General features: G+C 41.6%; 3 protein-coding genes across 6 annotated transcripts; all 3 read left to right on the forward strand.

The window, feature by feature from the left end:
- The first annotated feature begins 797 nt into the window (after positions 1-797).
- Positions 798-12824, forward strand: LOC141644023 (proline-rich receptor-like protein kinase PERK8). Of its 4 annotated transcripts, none has more exons than XM_074453432.1 (9): positions 798-1486; positions 1772-2907; positions 3111-3515; positions 3602-3688; positions 4653-4723; positions 4815-4891; positions 5036-5183; positions 5980-6141; positions 12149-12824. In XM_074453432.1, the coding sequence occupies exons 2-9, from the start codon at positions 1923-1925 to the stop codon at positions 12581-12583; spliced, it is 2370 nt and encodes a 789-aa protein (XP_074309533.1). In that variant the 5' UTR covers positions 798-1486; positions 1772-1922; the 3' UTR covers positions 12584-12824. The 4 variants fall into 4 exon arrangements, with proteins under 4 accessions (XP_074309533.1, XP_074309536.1, XP_074309534.1 ...); XM_074453435.1 differs by having other exon boundaries at positions 1060-1486; positions 1784-2907; positions 3605-3688; XM_074453433.1 differs by having other exon boundaries at positions 1062-1486; positions 1784-2907.
- A 398-nt stretch (positions 12825-13222) lies between these two features.
- LOC141644024 (uncharacterized) lies at positions 13223-13924 on the forward strand. The gene has a single exon (XM_074453436.1). It carries the CDS (start codon positions 13317-13319, stop codon positions 13776-13778), a length of 462 nt encoding a protein of 153 aa, XP_074309537.1. The 5' UTR covers positions 13223-13316; the 3' UTR covers positions 13779-13924.
- A 2554-nt stretch (positions 13925-16478) lies between these two features.
- On the forward strand, positions 16479-17381 carry LOC141644026 (putative calcium-binding protein CML16). Its single transcript, XM_074453437.1, has one exon. The coding sequence runs from the start codon at positions 16693-16695 to the stop codon at positions 17221-17223; it is 531 nt and encodes a 176-aa protein (XP_074309538.1). The 5' UTR covers positions 16479-16692; the 3' UTR covers positions 17224-17381.
- The last annotated feature ends 463 nt before the right edge of the window (positions 17382-17844 follow it).

Raw genomic sequence — 17844 nt, forward strand, 5'->3', positions numbered from 1 at the left:
ACCCCTGTTAGTAATCGTGACCTCGCAGGTATAGGATAATCAATGATGAGAGTACAAGTTAATGTAATTACGTTTAGTATGTACGAGTAACAAACAGTACGGATCAGGAGTCGTAGTCGTAAAACGGTTTACATAGAGAATGTAAACGATACTCAAACATAATTATACATTTATACTAGTGGTTAAAATAATTATTAAAAACCCGTTTTACAGTAAACTTGTGTTGCATCGCCGTACTCTAAGCATACGTCAATCGGAACTGTGAATCGGAAATAGCAAAGGATTGGAGCACTCATTGTGGTGGCCATAAGGGCATCTGTGCCTTTCATACATTTGTACTGTATATCTAAACCGACATGGAGTAAAAAGAAAGGCATTCTCCACTAAGTATATCTTGGTTGGTGGGACCATACATACATTTGTGTTAAGAAAGCGCATGCCTTGGTACGCGTCTAATACTCGTACTCAATAGTGAGTACAAAAATAATGTTGCCTCGTGACATCGTGGCCAGAAAATTATTCAATTTTGTCGAGTAATCTTTTGATAAACTTCCTCTAAAATTATAACTTACTCTCTCAATCTCAATTACTAGAATCGGAAGTTTTGGTCATACGATCATCATTCCTTGCTAAAAATATACTATAAAATGCAATATAAAGAAATGACCGAAAAAACATAAAAAAATTCACAAGAATTTCTATATTCATACTTTTCTAGATCGTATATAATCCTCCCGAAACTATTACCCTCATGGAGTGTAATACATTACCCACCCTCCCCTCGGGTAATGATTAATGGAATAAACATCTACTCAGTAATCATTATTCATATATGTCAAACCTATATTCGAGGAATTCATTACCCAATTAATTAACTTCTCCAATAATTATCACTCAATTAAAATTTACCCCCGATTATTCCATAAATTCCAAACAAGCCCTAAATAAATTTATTAACGGATGTGAAATACATATTTTGCTTTCTATCACGTAGGCCCCCGGGTTTTGAAGTAGACGGCGCTTTTATTTTGTTACCAACACCAAAGTCCAAAAGTTCCCACATAATAAGTCTTTTAAAAAAGCTGATCTATGAAAATGATGATCTACAGAATTACTGCCATAATCTAAAGAATTCCTCATTTTGTACTGTTTCTATCAGAATCATCCAGGGGCGGTAACCTTACGTTTGATTCAACCAACAAACAAACAAACATTATTAAACTTCCTCATTTCCATCAATCACATTCAACAAATTCTTCATTTTTCAGCGTTTCTGAAGCGTACTAAGTTCAAACTTCAAACTTACTGCCAAAAGTTTCTGTTTTGGGATAATTCTGTGAATTATCAACTTGATTTACCAGAAAAACCTGATAATTTGATCTGGGTATCGCTTTAAAATCTCTATAACAGGCTGAATTTTACTGTTGGTGATCTGGGTTTTACTGGATGGTAATTGAAGATCTTGGTTTTGTCAGAAATTTACTGGGTATGTTTAATTTTGCCGTGATTATGTTTACTTGATTCAAAGTTTTAGTCTTTTTGCTGTATGTGATCTGCTGTATTTTGCCTGATTTCTTATAGTTATACTCTCTCCGTCTCAATTATTTGTTTTAACGTTGTTATTCTTTGTGATGGGTGTCGTAATTAAAGGTAAACAAATGATTGGGACGGAGGTAGTACAAGTTTACAAGTTTGGCTGTTGAGAATTTAGGTTCTTTAGCTTGTAAGTTAGGGTTTGGTCTGAAAAATTGAGAATTTTGCATTGCTGAAGTTGATTTTGCAGTATAATATTGGACTGGATTGGAGTGGAGTGTATTTGGGGATAGTATTGTTGGTGGAAGATTTATGAAATTTATGAGTGCTGATGATTGTGAGATTAGGGTTTCGAAATGGAGTATATGAACATTTGAATATCCTGTTAGATGGCGGCCATTTCGCCGTCTCCTGATTCTGCACCTTCCATTGTGCCACCAACGCCTACTACCACGTCACCACCGCCTTCTACGATTCCTCCTTCTATCCTATCACCACCTATTGCTAGTGTTCAACCTGCGGCTAATCCACCTGAGGCTTCAAACCCTACACCTCCAAATGCCCTGCCACCTAGCAATTCAGGAACTCCTCCTGCTGTACCACCGCCAGTAGAGTCAAGTCCGCCACCTACACCAAGTGCACCACCCCCTTCTCCGCCATTATTGCCTCCTACGATTCCTGTTCCACCACAAACACCTCCACCCGTTGCTTCCTCACCGCCTTTACCCAGTGTGTCCCCACCCCCACCCCCGCCACAAACAGACCTGCCAGTAAGTTCACCTCCACCCGACAAAGCTCCGCCACCAAGCCCACCTGTTACTTCACCTCCTCCACCGGAGCAGGTGTCGCCAAACCCTCCTGAAGAATCTCCACCACCTCCACCATCATCAAAGCCTCCGAGAAATGCACCATCTCCACCAGCTTCAACCCCACCTGATGAATCACCCACACCACCGACAGCAACGCCGCCTCGTGGCTCTCCGTCTCGACCAGGGGTGCCACCACCGAAGGATTCACCTCCGTCCTCTACTGGTTCGGCGGCTCCACCTTCTGTGATACAAGGGACACCCTCGCCACCTCTTGTTCAGATTCCTCCATCCTCTTCGCTTTCTCCTCCCGGTAGTTTGAGAAACGTTCCACCTTCTTCTGGGTTACCTGGCAATAAATCTGGCTTTCCACAAACTGGTAATAATGCTCCAAGTAAGGGGGGAATTGGTTCTGGTGAAGCTGTTGCTATCGGTGTAATTACGGGGGCATTAATACTTGGACTCATTGGTTTGGTTGCTTTGTGGATGATTAAGCGTAAAAAAAGATCTCATGGAGTCAATGATGGCCATGTCAATCCTGCCTCTATAGGGTCTTCCCCGCGATCAGGTAATATTATGTTTGCGCCTTTTTATAATTTTATCCGTCATGCAGTGCATATGTTCGTATATTATTCCTTTGGTGGCCCTTATTTTAGCCTGTAAACTTCTGTAAAACCTCTAGACCACTATCTACTGACTAAAATGTTACCTGATCGTCGAGAAGATCCTATACAGATTGAAACTCACTCGTGATTTTTACTCTAATTTCAGATATAAAACTGTTAGCGAAAGCAGATTACCCAACTTCATATTATGGAGGGGGTTCTGGTACTCTTACCCCTACTGATCATGGTGGATTTGGTCAATCAAGATCTTGGTTCACATATCAAGAGTTATCTGACGCAACCGGCGGGTTTTCTGATGAAAATCTTTTGGGTGAAGGTGGATTTGGTTGTGTATATAAAGGCCACCTGGTGGATGGCCGCATAGTTGCTGTGAAACAGCTAAAAATTGGAGGTGGGCAGGGGGAGCGGGAATTCAAAGCAGAAGTGGAAATAATTAGTCGTATCCACCATCGCCATTTGGTTTCTCTTGTTGGATACTGCATTTGGGAAAGTAAGAGGTTACTTGTTTATGACTATGTTCCTAACAACACCCTTCATTTCCATCTTCACGGTAAAAGTTTGATCCATCTACCTTAACATGTGTCATGTTTGCATATTGCAACTTCTAAGACTTATACAGACTTTAAACTGTTGTAGAAGAAGGCAGACCAGTTATGGAATGGGCTATGCGTGTTAAGATTGCTATTGGTTCTGCTCGGGGTATTGCATATCTCCATGAAGATTGTGAGTGTTACTCTTCTGTAGTTGCCTTTTTTAATGATGAATTAAATTGCTATCTCAATCTGAATGTTTCATCTGATGAATTAAATGTCGTCTCTCTCTCTGAATGTTTCGTCACTTTCGAATTTTTATTAGGGTAAATATAGATCTAATTTCATGTTCTCAAATTGAGCTGGAAGCCTGGAAGTGCATCATTTTGTTGATCTATTATCTTCATGTTCTCATTACTCTTTAGGGCTTGCTTGGAATGGGAGTAATTATTAAGGGAGTAATGGGAGCTAAAATAAGAAGAAATAGGAGGAGATTGGTGTTTAGTGGTGGTTGTGGAGGGTGGAAAGTGGAGGTGAGGGAGGAATTATTACCTCCATATGGAGGTAATGTTACTTGGGGGGGAGAGGTAGGGAACAATTACTCCCTTAATGGAGTGACTATTACACTATATTTCCCCGTTTCTATCCATTTCTATCTCCAACCCCCATCCCTTCTCTCCATTTTTTAGTTCATTTTAGCTCTATTACTTCCTTAATAATTACTCTCATTCCAAGCAAGCCCTTAGTGTTGTTACGATGGAATAAATCAAAATGGCTCATAAAGTGGCCATGCTTCTTTCAATTATGAAGTAACAACCCTTCGATGTAGTTCTCGATGTTATCTTCTTATTCTTTATGTTCTAACACAGGCTTAAGGTTGCGTACATGCGACACTCCTACCCCGCAATTTGTGGGAGCCCATTGATGCACTCGGTTAATGTTGTTGTATTTGAACTTGAGTGCTGTAACCTCATCTCTGGAAGTTAAAAATAAGGGGTAGGGGGGATATCCACAACCATATGAGGAGTCCTGTAAACCTCATATCTGGAAGTTTTTGCTGTTTTCGTTGTCTTGAATATACTTTTTGTGAAGGATTTTATGTGCCACCATTTTGCATTTTTGCTTACAGTTCCTGTTTTTGTATGTGCCCTTACCAGGTCATCCACGTATTATCCACAGAGACATTAAGTCCTCAAATATTCTTATAGATAACAACTATGAAGCTCAGGTATGTTATTCTGTCCATAATTTCTTTTCCCCAACTGCCAATCGTCCTCCCAATACACTTCCTCATACTATGCTCTTCAATTTTCATACAGGTTGCTGATTTTGGGTTGGCTAAATTGGCTATGGACGCAGATACACATGTTAGCACTCGTGTCATGGGAACATTTGGGTAATTATATAAACGTGACTGCCTTTATAGACATTTGTACCTTAACAATATCTAATGAAGCGATAATACAGCGATCAGTTTCTTGGAAATGACAGCAGGATGTGGGTGGTACCCTGACTAAATGACCTTTCTGTTTCTTTTCAGATACATGGCTCCTGAGTATGCTACAACTGGTAAACTGACTGAAAAATCAGATGTATACTCTTACGGAGTTGTTCTTCTAGAGCTTATAACAGGGCGTAGGCCTGTTGATGAATCGCAACCTTTGGGAGATGAAAGTCTAGTTGAATGGGTATGTCATTGTCTTAATCCGAATGAAGTGCTGTTGGCCTTTTCTTTTTCTTTTGTGCTTGTAGCTTTCTCCTTTATTGCAGAGATACCTTTTTGTGGTCTTTTGCATCTCCTGATAATAACGACCCTTGCAGGCTTATTGACTTACATGGTTATGTTTCGTGTATCGTCTTGCGACAGATAATGAGGTCTAATTTTTATTTCTTGCTAAGACACATCGTATCTCATCACAATGACTACTTACCAGCAGAGCTAATATTGAATTATCACAAAGTCAAAACCTAGAGCATAATAAGACCAAGTCAACTGATTGAATGATGTACAGGCTAACTGTCTTGGGAGTCGTTCAAGAAATAGGTGAAGTAATTAACTAAATGTACAGGCCAGGTGAGTGAAGGGATTGTCAATTTTTTTTTTAATTTTTAATTTTTAATTTTTTAAAATTTTCTGACATGTTTATAAACGTGCGAGACAAAAATAAGTCGTTTAAAAGTTACCCTTAGAAAGGTTCAGAAATGTAGATGAACTGCTGAAGTAAATTTCAGAAACAACAATGGTCCTTTTATAGACAGAGCTAGATAAGGCAAAGGTTATTGCTCTTTCTGGGTTAAAAGAAATGGTTCTCTTTTATTTTGAAAAGTTTAAATTTCCTGACACACTCTCTCCCTCGTCTCCCGTTCTCATGCAATTACTGTTAACACAAGTGGCCATTGTGCATGCTAATTTCTATCTGTTCTTATTCAACTGCAAGTACTTTTTGTTACCGTCATTTTGAATCAAAATGATTCACATCTCAGGCCCGTCCTTTGCTTCCTCGTGCACTTGATACGGGAGAGTTTGATGGTTTGGTGGATCCTCGTCTTGAAAAGAACTATATCGAGAGTGAGATGTTCCGAATGATTGAGGCAGCTGCAGCTTGTGTGAGACATTCAGCTTCAAAGAGACCGAGAATGGGACAGGTAACTATCTGGATTGAATATAGTTAATTGATTGTTTTGGTATAAATGGAGCCACAATGGCAAGTTGGACTCTAACAGGAGTTGAGCTCAGGTCGTGGGACCACATTGCATGACTCTTCCGAGGAAGCTAGCTTACATCTGTATTTTTTTTTGATAAAAACACCAAAAGGTGTTACTATAGCATAGATAAATCAAAAAGTACAGCGTTCTGAGCACTTATCGGTAAAGAGTCCGACCATTCTACTCGACCAGTAACTCTAGGTACGATATGTGCTAGGCAATGCGCTACACAGTTATTGACGCGACTAGTGTAAGACCATAAAACCGACTCAAAATCATTACATAGGCTTAAAATATCATCGACAACTTGTGAAAAAACACTTCTTCCGCTCCGCTTTTCCTTAAGTGAATCGACCAGCTGCAAACAGTCACTTTCCATTACCACCTTCCGCAATCCTTTCGCTTTCGCCTCATTTAGACCCTCCCACATTGCTACCGCTTCTGCAATACTCGGCTCCCAATACTCCGGTCTAACAATCGCAATCCCCCACAGCAACTCCCCTCTTTCCCCACGGCAAACCATTCCCGTACTTGTCCCTTCTCCTTCCTTCGCACCCGCATCCACATTTATTTTGACGTAGCCCCTAGGAGCTGCTTTCCACGCCTCCACTGCCTCCCCACTCCCACAACGACCAGGTCTCCCTCCTCCTTTCCGCGAACAACCTACTGCCCCTTCCCCCTCACCCTCTTGCAATACATCACAAACCCGTCTGACAATCCTCTCCGGTTCCACCGCAACCTCATCAAAAACTACCTTATTCCGGTGCTCCCAAATCGCCCAACACCCCAAAGCAAATTTCCCATACTCCGCTTCACTTATCTCCCTCCACCTCTCCTCCACCCAGAGCCGTACACCACCCATTCTTTCCTCCTCCTCACGTCCTAAATCCAGCTGCTCCCACACCCACCGTGCCACCCTGCAATCTCTAAACAAGTGGATACTAGATTCGTCAGATAAGTTACATAAAGGACAAGAAGAGGACTCACCTTTCACTCGAGCAGCGATGTTAGCTTTGGTTGCCAGAGCCTCATTACACAGCTGCCAGAAGAATAGTTTTACGCGTGGCCAGACCGGTACTTTCCAAACCTTATTCCAGAGCCATTTCAAGTTAGTCGAATCCGACTGTTCCGCCATATCGAGCCATTCCCCCGCCAACATACGATAAGCTGATTTCACCGTATAAATCCCATCACGCTCCCCACTCCAATACCACCTATCCTGCGGCCTATTAGGACTTAGGCGAATATTAGTAATACGTTCTCTTTCAAAAGGAAGGAAAAGCGCATTGATTCGCTCCACATCCCAAGTTTGCTGCTCCGTGATAATGCTCGCTACCATCATACCATCATGGCCATTCGGGCAAGGAGAAATCACTCTCCCAGATTGTGTACTCGGCACCCAAGCTTCACCCCAGATTCGCGTATTATTTCCGTCTCCAATCCTCCGTCGCAGGCCTTTCTCCAGAACTCCACGAGCCTCCATAATACTTCGCCAAGTGTAGCTGGGGTTGTGCCCCATCGTGGCTCCAAGGAAATCGCTCCCCGAGTAGTACTTCGCTTTCATCATACGAGCCCACAAACTGTCCGGGCAAGTCAACAGACGCCAAGCTTGCTTCGCCAACAGAGCGAGATTAAATAACCGAAAATCACGGAACCCAATGCCTCCACTCTCCTTCGGCTTACACATCTTTTTCCACGCGACCCACGAAATACCCCTCTTTCCCTCCTCATGACCCCACCAGAAACGCGATATCATCGATCGAAGCTCGTCGCAAAAATTGGCTGGGATTTTGAAAACACTCATAACGTAGGTAGGAAGAGAATTGGCGACTGCCTTTATGAGAACTTCCTTACCTGCCCTGGACAATAATTTCCCGCGCCAACCTTGCAGCCTTTTGCTCAGCTTATCTCGAATAATATCCGTAATGACTTTTTTAGACCTTCCTATCACAGTAGGCAAGCCCAAGTATCGTTTCTGCTCCTCCACTTCCCCAACTCCGAGAATACCCGCCACCCTAGCCCGCTGCTCCCGTGGTACCCCTTGGCCGAACGAGACAGTTGTTTTCTCAAGACTAACCAACTGCCCCGAGGCCGCCTCATACTGCCGTAGCACGTGGTTAATAATCTCAGCCTCCTCCACCGTAGCTCGAGCAAAGAATATACTATCATCAGCGAATAGCAAATGAGATATAGTAGGAGCACTCCTTGCTATACGGATGCCATGGAGTGTGTTCGCTTCAACAGCTCTTCTCATTAAATTAGACAACGCCTCCGCACAGAGAATGAATAAATAAGGGGACAAAGGGTCACCTTGTCTAATTCCTCTAGTCGGTCGAAATTCCTCCGAAGGTGAGCCATTAATAAGAACCGAGAAGGTGACAGTAGAGACACAGTCCATTACACGTCGTATCCACTCACCATCGAACCCCATAGTCACAAGAACCTCTCGTAAAAAAGACCACTCCACCCGATCGTAAGCTTTTGCCATATCCAGTTTAATTGCCATGTGGCCGTCCGTCTGTCTTGAATTTTTCATATGGTGAAACAGCTCAAAGGCAATGAGGATATTATCCGTAATCAGTCGCCCCGGCGTGAAAGCACTCTGATTCTCCGAGACAATATCTCCTAAGAACAGCTTCAATCGGTTGGCTAGGACCTTTGACACAATTTTATACACTACATTGCAGAGGCTAATGGGTCGGAAATCCCGCATTTTATCAGGAGCCTTTTTCTTCGGGATAAGAACAATATTTGTTTTGTTAAAATCTGATGGTGAAATCTCCCCTCGCAAAATGCCCAGGACCGTGGCAACCACATCTGGACCGATGACATGCCAATATGATTGGTAAAATAAGCCGTTCATTCCATCCGGACCCGGAGCTTTTAGAGGATGCATTTGGCTAATTGCTGCAACAATTTCTTCCTCTCGATACTCTTCCCGTAACAACATATTCATAGGTTCAGAGACACGCCCCTCTAAACCCGTCATCACCCCTGCCAAGTTAGTGGGCTCGGAAGTCGCAAACAATTCCTGAAAGTAATTAATAGCAACCGCTGCCACCTCTTCATCCCCCACTTTTTCGTTCCCAGCATCGTCAATGAGCATGCCAATGTAGTTCTTTCTCTTTCGTTCCCCAGCCCTGCTATGGAAGAAACTCGTATTACGGTCTCCATCTCGCAACCATAGAGCCCGCGATCTTTGCCGCCAATATTGCTCTTCTTGTCGGATTAAATCCGCAATTTCCGCCACTAGTTTTTTCCTCCGCTGAACTTCCACTTCAGACCGTGCTCCACTGTTCAATCGTTCCAGTTGCTTCCTCTTGCGTTCCAAGCTCCAATTAATCTTACCAATATTGATTTTTTTCCAAGCTTGAATTTCCTTGGCGCATTCATTAATAGCTCTACTCAGATTGCCATTCCCCTTTTCTACACCACGCATGACCGCATCCTCACACCCCTCCTCCCCTACCCATATCTGTTCGAACCGGAACCTGTGCTTCCTTATTTCCCCCGCATTTCTTTTATCCAAGACCAACTTTATCGGCGCATGGTCAGACCACTCGCGATTCAGATGAAAGAGCTTCGCATAGGGGAACATATCGATCCAGTCACTAGTACACATCGCCCGATCTAACATGCTTTGTCTATTGGCGTCACCAACCTGCCCATTGTCGAAAGTGTATTGATACCCCTCCCAAGCCACATCCCTCAGTCCACACTCATCCACAGCTGCATGAAAATTGTTCATTTGCCATTGTGGCCGGCTCCCTCCCTTCATCTCTGTAGAGTAGAGGACTTCATTAAAGTCACCCATACATATCCATGGCAAATCGGACTGTCTTCGAAGCACCCGAAGAAGCTCCCAGGACAAATGACGATCACTCACCGCAGCCCACCCATAAAAACCAGTCACCCGCCACTCTTTACTATCCTCACGAATCACAAAATCCATATGATGTGCCGAAGCGGAAACAAACGTACAGTTAATCTCCTTCCGCCACATAAAAGCAAGACCCCCCGACCTTCCTCTACTGTCCACGTCCAAACCAAAATACCCATCAAAGCTCTCCCTAACCCTCCGCATATCACGACCACACAATTTTGTCTCGCATAAAAAAAGCATGGCCGGGGCTTCCCTTCGCACAAGGACGCGAAGGGCTCTCACTGCATCGGGGTTGCCCAATCCCCGACAGTTAATGCTTAAAAGATTCATTGTGCCCAGCGGGGTTGAGTGCCCTCAACCTCCGCCTCAGGTATTAAGACGCCCCCGTCTATCGTCACTTTCAATTTCTTGACCCTCTCGTCACCAGCCTCTGATTCCCTACTACGTTTCCCAGCTTCATGCGTTCCCTCCCCGTGTACACACCCACTCCCAACTCTTTCAAATCTCGTCCAGCTCCTTTTACGGTACTGCAGCGCATCCTCCCCCTGCTCCTTCCTCCCCCCAGCATCATCAATCCCCTCAACCATCCCACTATTTCCTTCTCCCATCAAATCTGCCCCATGCGGATTCTCCATATCAGTCACGCTAAACAAAAGGCTCTGCACATTTTCGTCACTCCCTCCTTCTTGCTCTACTCCTTCCCATGTCCCCTCCACCTCACCACTATCCCTAGTCTTCCTCTCCTCCACTCCCCCCTGCGCTGTACATAGCTTCTCCCCCACCGCCTGCTTCTCCACTCTCCCTTTGCTTTTCTTCAGGTCAATAGCTATCCTTTGTAGCTTCTCTATCATTCGAACAATATCATCTTCACTATTCTGCTTATCTATCGCATCAAAGTCAGAGGTTAGGGACCGTCGAGCATTCCCATTCCCCGTCCCTTCCTTCGTGGTTTTGGTAATTTTCCATGGCGATGCTCGTAGCCATTCCCCAAATTTAAGCTCCCCTTCCTCATACGGTCCTTCGTCACAATCCTTTTCCCCATGCCCAACAACTCCGCAGCCATAACAAAAGATTGGTAATCTCTCATATTTGACATCGAACTGCACCGTTCTCCCCGCTTTCATCCTAATAGGAATAGACGATTTAAGCGGCTGACGAACATCATGAAGTACCCTTACTCGTATAGCACGCTCAACTTCAGTATTCGGTCCCATATCGACATCAATAAACGACCCTAGACTCGCTCCTATCCTTTCAACATTTGCTCTACTCGTTCTCCCTTGTATGGGGAGGTCATACACTCGAGCCCAAATCGGTAAACGAAATAAAGGTACATCAGAAAGTTTACCTTTGTCATTGGGTTCGTTAAAACACCACGCGAACTTATCGAAATGCCAGGGTTGACCCTCAAGAACCCTACTTTTATCACGCTCCGATCCGAATTTGAACACGAAGGTTTTCTCCTTCGCATCAACAACATTACCAAGCATTGGTTTCGAAGGATTCCATAACTTCACCATAGTGTCAATGGCGGCCTTAACATTGATCGATCTCGATGCCCATATCTTACCCACTAGCATCAATTGATTTCGTTGGTCTCCCACACTCAGATCATCATCCCATTCAAACACCAACCCGTCTTGTGCATCCTCCTCCCCTTCGACAATCTCCTTCCCAACCCGTCTCTGACCACGCGTAAAATCCATCTCCTGTACCTGCATAATAAGACAAAAGCAACAAAACAACACCAGAAGAAACCTCTCTCACAATCGAAATTATGAGAGGAAGCCTCGAGAGAAAGGAGAATCTAAGAATCGATAGACGAGGAAACCCTAGGAATTTTTTGGACGAGAGCCCTAACCCTAGACGAAAGTTTTCTATGATGCTTACATCTGTATTTAGTTAATTGTAACTGTGGTTATCGGAGGACCTAAGGATACCTTGGTGACTTTGTAACTTGCTACTGCCTAATTATGTATACAAACTCCTAGGCGCCATTCACTGATACAGCTCACCAGTAGGATATGAAGTAAACCGAAAATTTACGCTTGCTATCTTTTGCAGGTTGTTAGAGCTTTAAGTGTATCAGACTCCGGGGACTTGTCAAATGGATTGAAGGTTGGTGAAAGTCAAATCTATGATTCTGCTCAACAATCTGCTGAAATAAGATGGTTTAGAAGAATGGCATTTGGCAGTCAGGATAGCAGCATCTTTGATTCTCTTAGTCAGCCTTCCCAAAACCTTGACTTTTCGACCCATAGCCGGCAGAATCGGTCTTTCTCAGCTCAGCCCATGCACAGTTCCCAAAACCCAAGTTTCGTGGATCAACGTGCAGTTAATTTAAATTTTTTGGATGAGCATGGACCAGCTGCCAATTATTCAAGCCAGTCAAACCAGAACGCACATTGGTCAACTGATCAGCGCAGTCAGAATGTTGATCATTCAAACCGTGGTAGTCGTAGCATGAATCCTTTCCAAGAAGATACCCCAAACCAATGACAGAACCAGAACTGTAGTCTGAGGATCGCTAAATTCATCTCAAGGTAATTCTTATGTTGGTTAAAACCCATTCATGTGAAATTTGTGCTAATGGTAAATGGTAATTCTCGACTTAGATCATGTAACTATTACCCTGAACTTTGCACAGAAAGTTTTGCTTTCGACTTTCCTAACTATTTTTTGTTCCTGTAAGTAAAAGAAAAGTGTGTGTGAATGAAAGTTTTCGCTTCTGCGTCTTTAATCGGCTTAATTCTTAGCTTTCATGTACACTGTAACATGAAGAGAACAAATTACTCTCCGTCTTAGTCGTTTGTTTACCTTTTTTTTTTCTTAATGGGGTGTATTTTAATCAAAGGTAGACAAATAATTGGAACGGAAGGAGTATTAGACTTAACTTTACGGGTTGGCCTACACTTTCTTTGATTCTTTTTCGATAAATGTGCTACCTTAGAAGTTAGTTGCCGATGTTGTGGAAGGATCATATAGGATTTAGGATGTTTATATTGCTTGCAAGACAAGTTTATCTTAAGTAACTTGCAAAAGGAAGATACCTGAATGTGCTTACCCTAGAAGTATGCCTGAAGAAACAACAATGTGACGGCTTATATGCTTCTCTTTGGTATATGTTTGCTCCTCTTTCTAAATACCCTGCAAAAATGTGAAAGAAAACCGTCTCTTCATACCGGTTTTTCCTTCTTTAGCTTCCTCCTTTCTTCATTACCTTTTGATATTGATGGCGGAGGATTGCAACACACTAGTCTCCGACTGCATCGTCATATCATGTTGTTGCCAATGCTTGATCCTACAATTTGTCGTCTTCGTCTTCACACAACTCCCTCGTAAACTTGCTCGTAAGACGAAGGACTGCTACACTAAGAAGAGCCTAAGACATAGGAAAACTAGTGGAAACGAAGGGAAAAGGACATATGAGCAGACCGATGATGGACGGTCGGTCTCGATGCAAATGTTAGAATTAGAAGGGAATGCTATGAGCAAGTTGCATAGATGGGGGAGTTGTTTAGATGAAGTAGAGAAAGTATTGGAAGGATTGTCAATGAAGGGAGAGTTTGCATTTGGGAGTTTTTGGGGTGGAAATCATCAAAGAGAAAATGGAGGGTTTTTAGAATATGGTGATCACGTTGTACAGTTTCATCTCATAGAAGTTGTTGGCATAAATCATCATATTTCTAACTAATTCTCCTATGTAGTGGTTATCCTCATATATATCTACTTGCTTAAATAAATGTTTTATGTATATATGGAGGAAGTTGGCTCTTAACAACCACTCCTTTGCTTCTCTACTCTTTTCTTTCTTTATATGTTAAATGGTTGGTTGTATAATGCAAATGTTTAGGTGAACACAAAAATTCCGGAGAGACGGTCTTTCAATAGCGTTATTGAGAGACCTCTCACATAATGGGGTGAGGGACCCACTGTATTTTTTTTTTCCCTATTATGTCTCCCACCAAATTAGTGGGAGACGGTATCTCATGAGACTGCTGGTGTGTGAATGCTATTGGTTTGGGTCGTATGTTGTACAATGTGAATGCATTGTGTGGGTTAGGGTTCAAAAACATGTTTCATATCGGTGGTGTAGAGGTGAAAGAATATTTTTGTAGTTTAAATATAATAGTAGGGGGTGTTCTGGGAAGGAGTTTAGGTATAAAATCGTGAGGGTTTGGTTTAAAGATGATAATATCGTACTAATGTGGACCGTGGACATTGGCGCAAAAGGGGTTCAATAAGAGGTATCAACGCTTCTGCACAACAAATGGTATCAGAGTTCAAGGTTGATTTGGGCTAGGCACAAAAATAAGTATCAGGCTTAAGACTTCTGCACAACAATGTGAATGTAGTGGACTCAAAGCTTTAGGGAGAACTAGAAAGAATGTTTGCAAAAGGTAACATGGGTCTCATGTCGATGAGACAGGGCCCGTCAAAGAGAAGAGTATCGACAATCTAGGTGTAAGGTGTGTTGACTGTTGAGGCTTCATGGAGGCAACAAAGGCGGTATGATGTGGCACTGAGGCAATAGATGGAGACTAAATTCAAGGTATATTGGATTTGGAGGGGATGAGTTTCATTTGCAAGTGTAGCACAAGTCCCATGAACTCATGAAGGGACACACAGACACACAGTGTGTCAAATTAACCAAGGGTGTAGAAAGTGGGGCTGCTTTTGTTTATTCAGGGAGGCATATGTGCGATTTTAGTGTAGATTTTCGAACCCATGTTATAAATATTGTCAATCACCTTATCAACTACTAGACCTGGTAAAATTGAGCCGACCCAAATAACCCGAGACTCATACCTGACCCGACACCCAAATTGAAGACCCGAGATTGACCCAAATTTAAATTGACCCGACCCAATATAACCTGACCAATGAATGTTTATTGTTGCATACTAATTATTATCCATAAATAACTTAATAATAGTTAGGCTCCGTTTGGCACGACACTTCAGGTAGTTTATTTGACCAAAATTTCAGCTACCTGATTTTTTTTGCAAGTGTTTGGCAAGTAGCTTATTTGATCAAATAAGACTGAATGAAATGCTTACCTCGGGAAGATTTGAGAAATCAGGTACCTGAAATGACTTATTTTCCATTTTGTACCCTTTTATTCTATAATATTAAATAATTTTCATGTCATTTTACCAAAATCAGCTACCTTTTCAGCTAGTTTGCCAAACACATCTTTATATAATCAGTTACTTTATTAACTCCTACTTTTCCGCTACCTTATCAGTTACCTTTTCGGGTTTCAATTAGCTTTTCAGTTTTCAACTACCTTTTCAGGTTTCAGCTAGCTTTTCAAGTAATTTTGTCAAACAGAGCCTTAACCTGAAATTAACCTGGCCTGACCCGAACTCTGCAAGCCTGAAATTAACCCAACCCAAACCCGACTCGGTCGTTCCATTTGCCAAGTCTATCAACTACTATAAATAGGAAACACCCGAGCTCCTACTCCTTAGTGATTCAAAGAATGTATCCATCTTTTCTAGGTTTCGGAATTATCCACGAAAGTTGGCATTGATTTAGTTTACTACTCTTATAGTTCATTTCTAATCACTAATGTGGTGATATGATAGATTAAGTTTTCTTGGATTGGGAAGTCAAATGTTAAAATACCATGTCAATTGTCAAACGGCCTACATTCAACCTGCACGTTAGGGAGCATCTCTTCACATGTACTTGTGTATCATCCATGGTAAATGTAATCTCCTTAAAATAAGCCACCTTCTAGGCTCTAGCCCACCGGATATTACATTATACACCAATGGAATTAGAAAATGGCTTGGCGCTCATTTTCGTTGGAGGATTAATATTTCAAGTTTTTACTTGATTTTTTGAAAAAAAAAATCGAGTTTTTCTTATACTATTACTCGCTCGTCTCCGCTAAACACAAATTTTGGCTCCGGCTAGTGATTCACATTGTAGATTTATCCATCAAGAATTGTTGGCATCCGTTCGCAATGTATATAATAAGATAAGATTTACCAGAACTAATTTAACCTCGTCATCAAAACTGTTGTCATTGTAGATTTATTCATCAAGATTTGTTGGCAAAATTTATAGATTAGACCATCCGCCCGCAATGTATATGATAAGATAAGATTTACCAGAGCTAATTTAACCTCGTCATCAAAACTACTACAACAATACGTCAATACCCATAACAAAAAATTATGAAAACTAGTTTATCTTCATGCGATAGGTAAATTCCGAAAATTCCAACTAAAAACTCTAAAACCATTGAATATTACTACCTATATTTGGAAATAATATTCCATAAAAATAGTAAAATGATAAACAAACAACACATCTCCATCACACATAATTACATGTTCTCCATGAACAAGATTTGCATCTCCATAATCCTTTATTCATTGAAATGGTCTTATTATATATAGAAGACTTTTCTCCTACTTTCTTCTCTTTTATTCATTTTAACAATCAAACTCCAACCTTTCTATCCATCATCCCTTCATCTCAAATTATTAATTTATTTCATACAAAATAACCCTCAAACCCTTCAACAAATTCCTACAAAAAAACCCAAAAATACCAAAAAAAAAAAAAAAAAACCCTAGACAAAATTTTACAAAATGATCAAAACCCAAATTATCCCAAAAGAAATCAAACCACAACCCATGACAACAACAAATAAAGAGCATTTAGACCAACTAAAGCATATTTTCGACCGTTTCGACATGGATGGAGATGGAAGCATAACCCAACTAGAGTTAGCTGCATTGTTAAGGTCTCTTGGGGTTAAAACCACAGGAGACCAACTCCATGCATTGTTAACAAACATGGACTCAAATGGTAATGGTTACATAGAATTTGATGAGTTAGCTGAAGCCCTAATCCCTGAGTTAACCAACCATGAAATATTGGTTAACCAAGAGCAATTACTACAAGTTTTTCGGTCTTTTGACCGTGACGGTAATGGGTATATTACTGCTGCTGAGCTTGCTGGATCAATGGCTAAGATGGGTCAACCTTTGACTTACAAAGAATTGGCTCAAATGATGAATGAAGCTGATACTAATGGAGATGGTGTTATTAGTTTTAATGAGTTTGCTGCTATTATGGGGAGATCTGCTTCTGAGTTGTTTGGGCTTAATAATTCATAGTTAATTCTGGTATGAGACGGTCTCATAATAACAGTATTGGTAATTGTGTGGGTCTATGTTGTTGTATGTGTCATGGGTTAATGTAATTTTTTAAGGATTTGGCTAATGTTTGTACAAAGTAATGTGACATTTATGTTACTTGTTGAAGGAAATTGAGCTAATGAGTTTTAATTCAACAATGTTTTTTTTTTTTGACGATTTCCGTCTTCGCACACTCGAATGTTCTTGTCGACATAATACACAACCGTGTGTGATGCGCTGCGCACATCACCCAATTTTGATGTCAGCTAGTTTAGTTGATAAAGTTATGTAATGTGATACTCATGTCATGACTTGGGTTCAAACCCCATCAGCATTAAAATCGCCCGAAAAAAAAATTAAGTGCTGGTAAATTCATAGTTTCTAAGAAGAAATGAGAATGGTAAAATTCTCTACTACTTAAGTGAACACCTAAAACGAAGCTAAAACGAAACCACCCAACTCGAATATAAAGCAACTACCATATGATCTAAACCCTAACCACAAATTCTCATTTTTGTGGCCAGGCGGCAGATCCGTCACAAACTCATGCGATGAGATCACCGTTTCTCTCACAAAATACCCATCGTTGAGAGAGGTGAG

This window comes from Silene latifolia, chromosome 2, assembly GCF_048544455.1.
Source record: "Silene latifolia isolate original U9 population chromosome 2, ASM4854445v1, whole genome shotgun sequence".
In the NCBI taxonomy this organism is placed as follows: Eukaryota; Viridiplantae; Streptophyta; class Magnoliopsida; order Caryophyllales; family Caryophyllaceae; genus Silene; species Silene latifolia.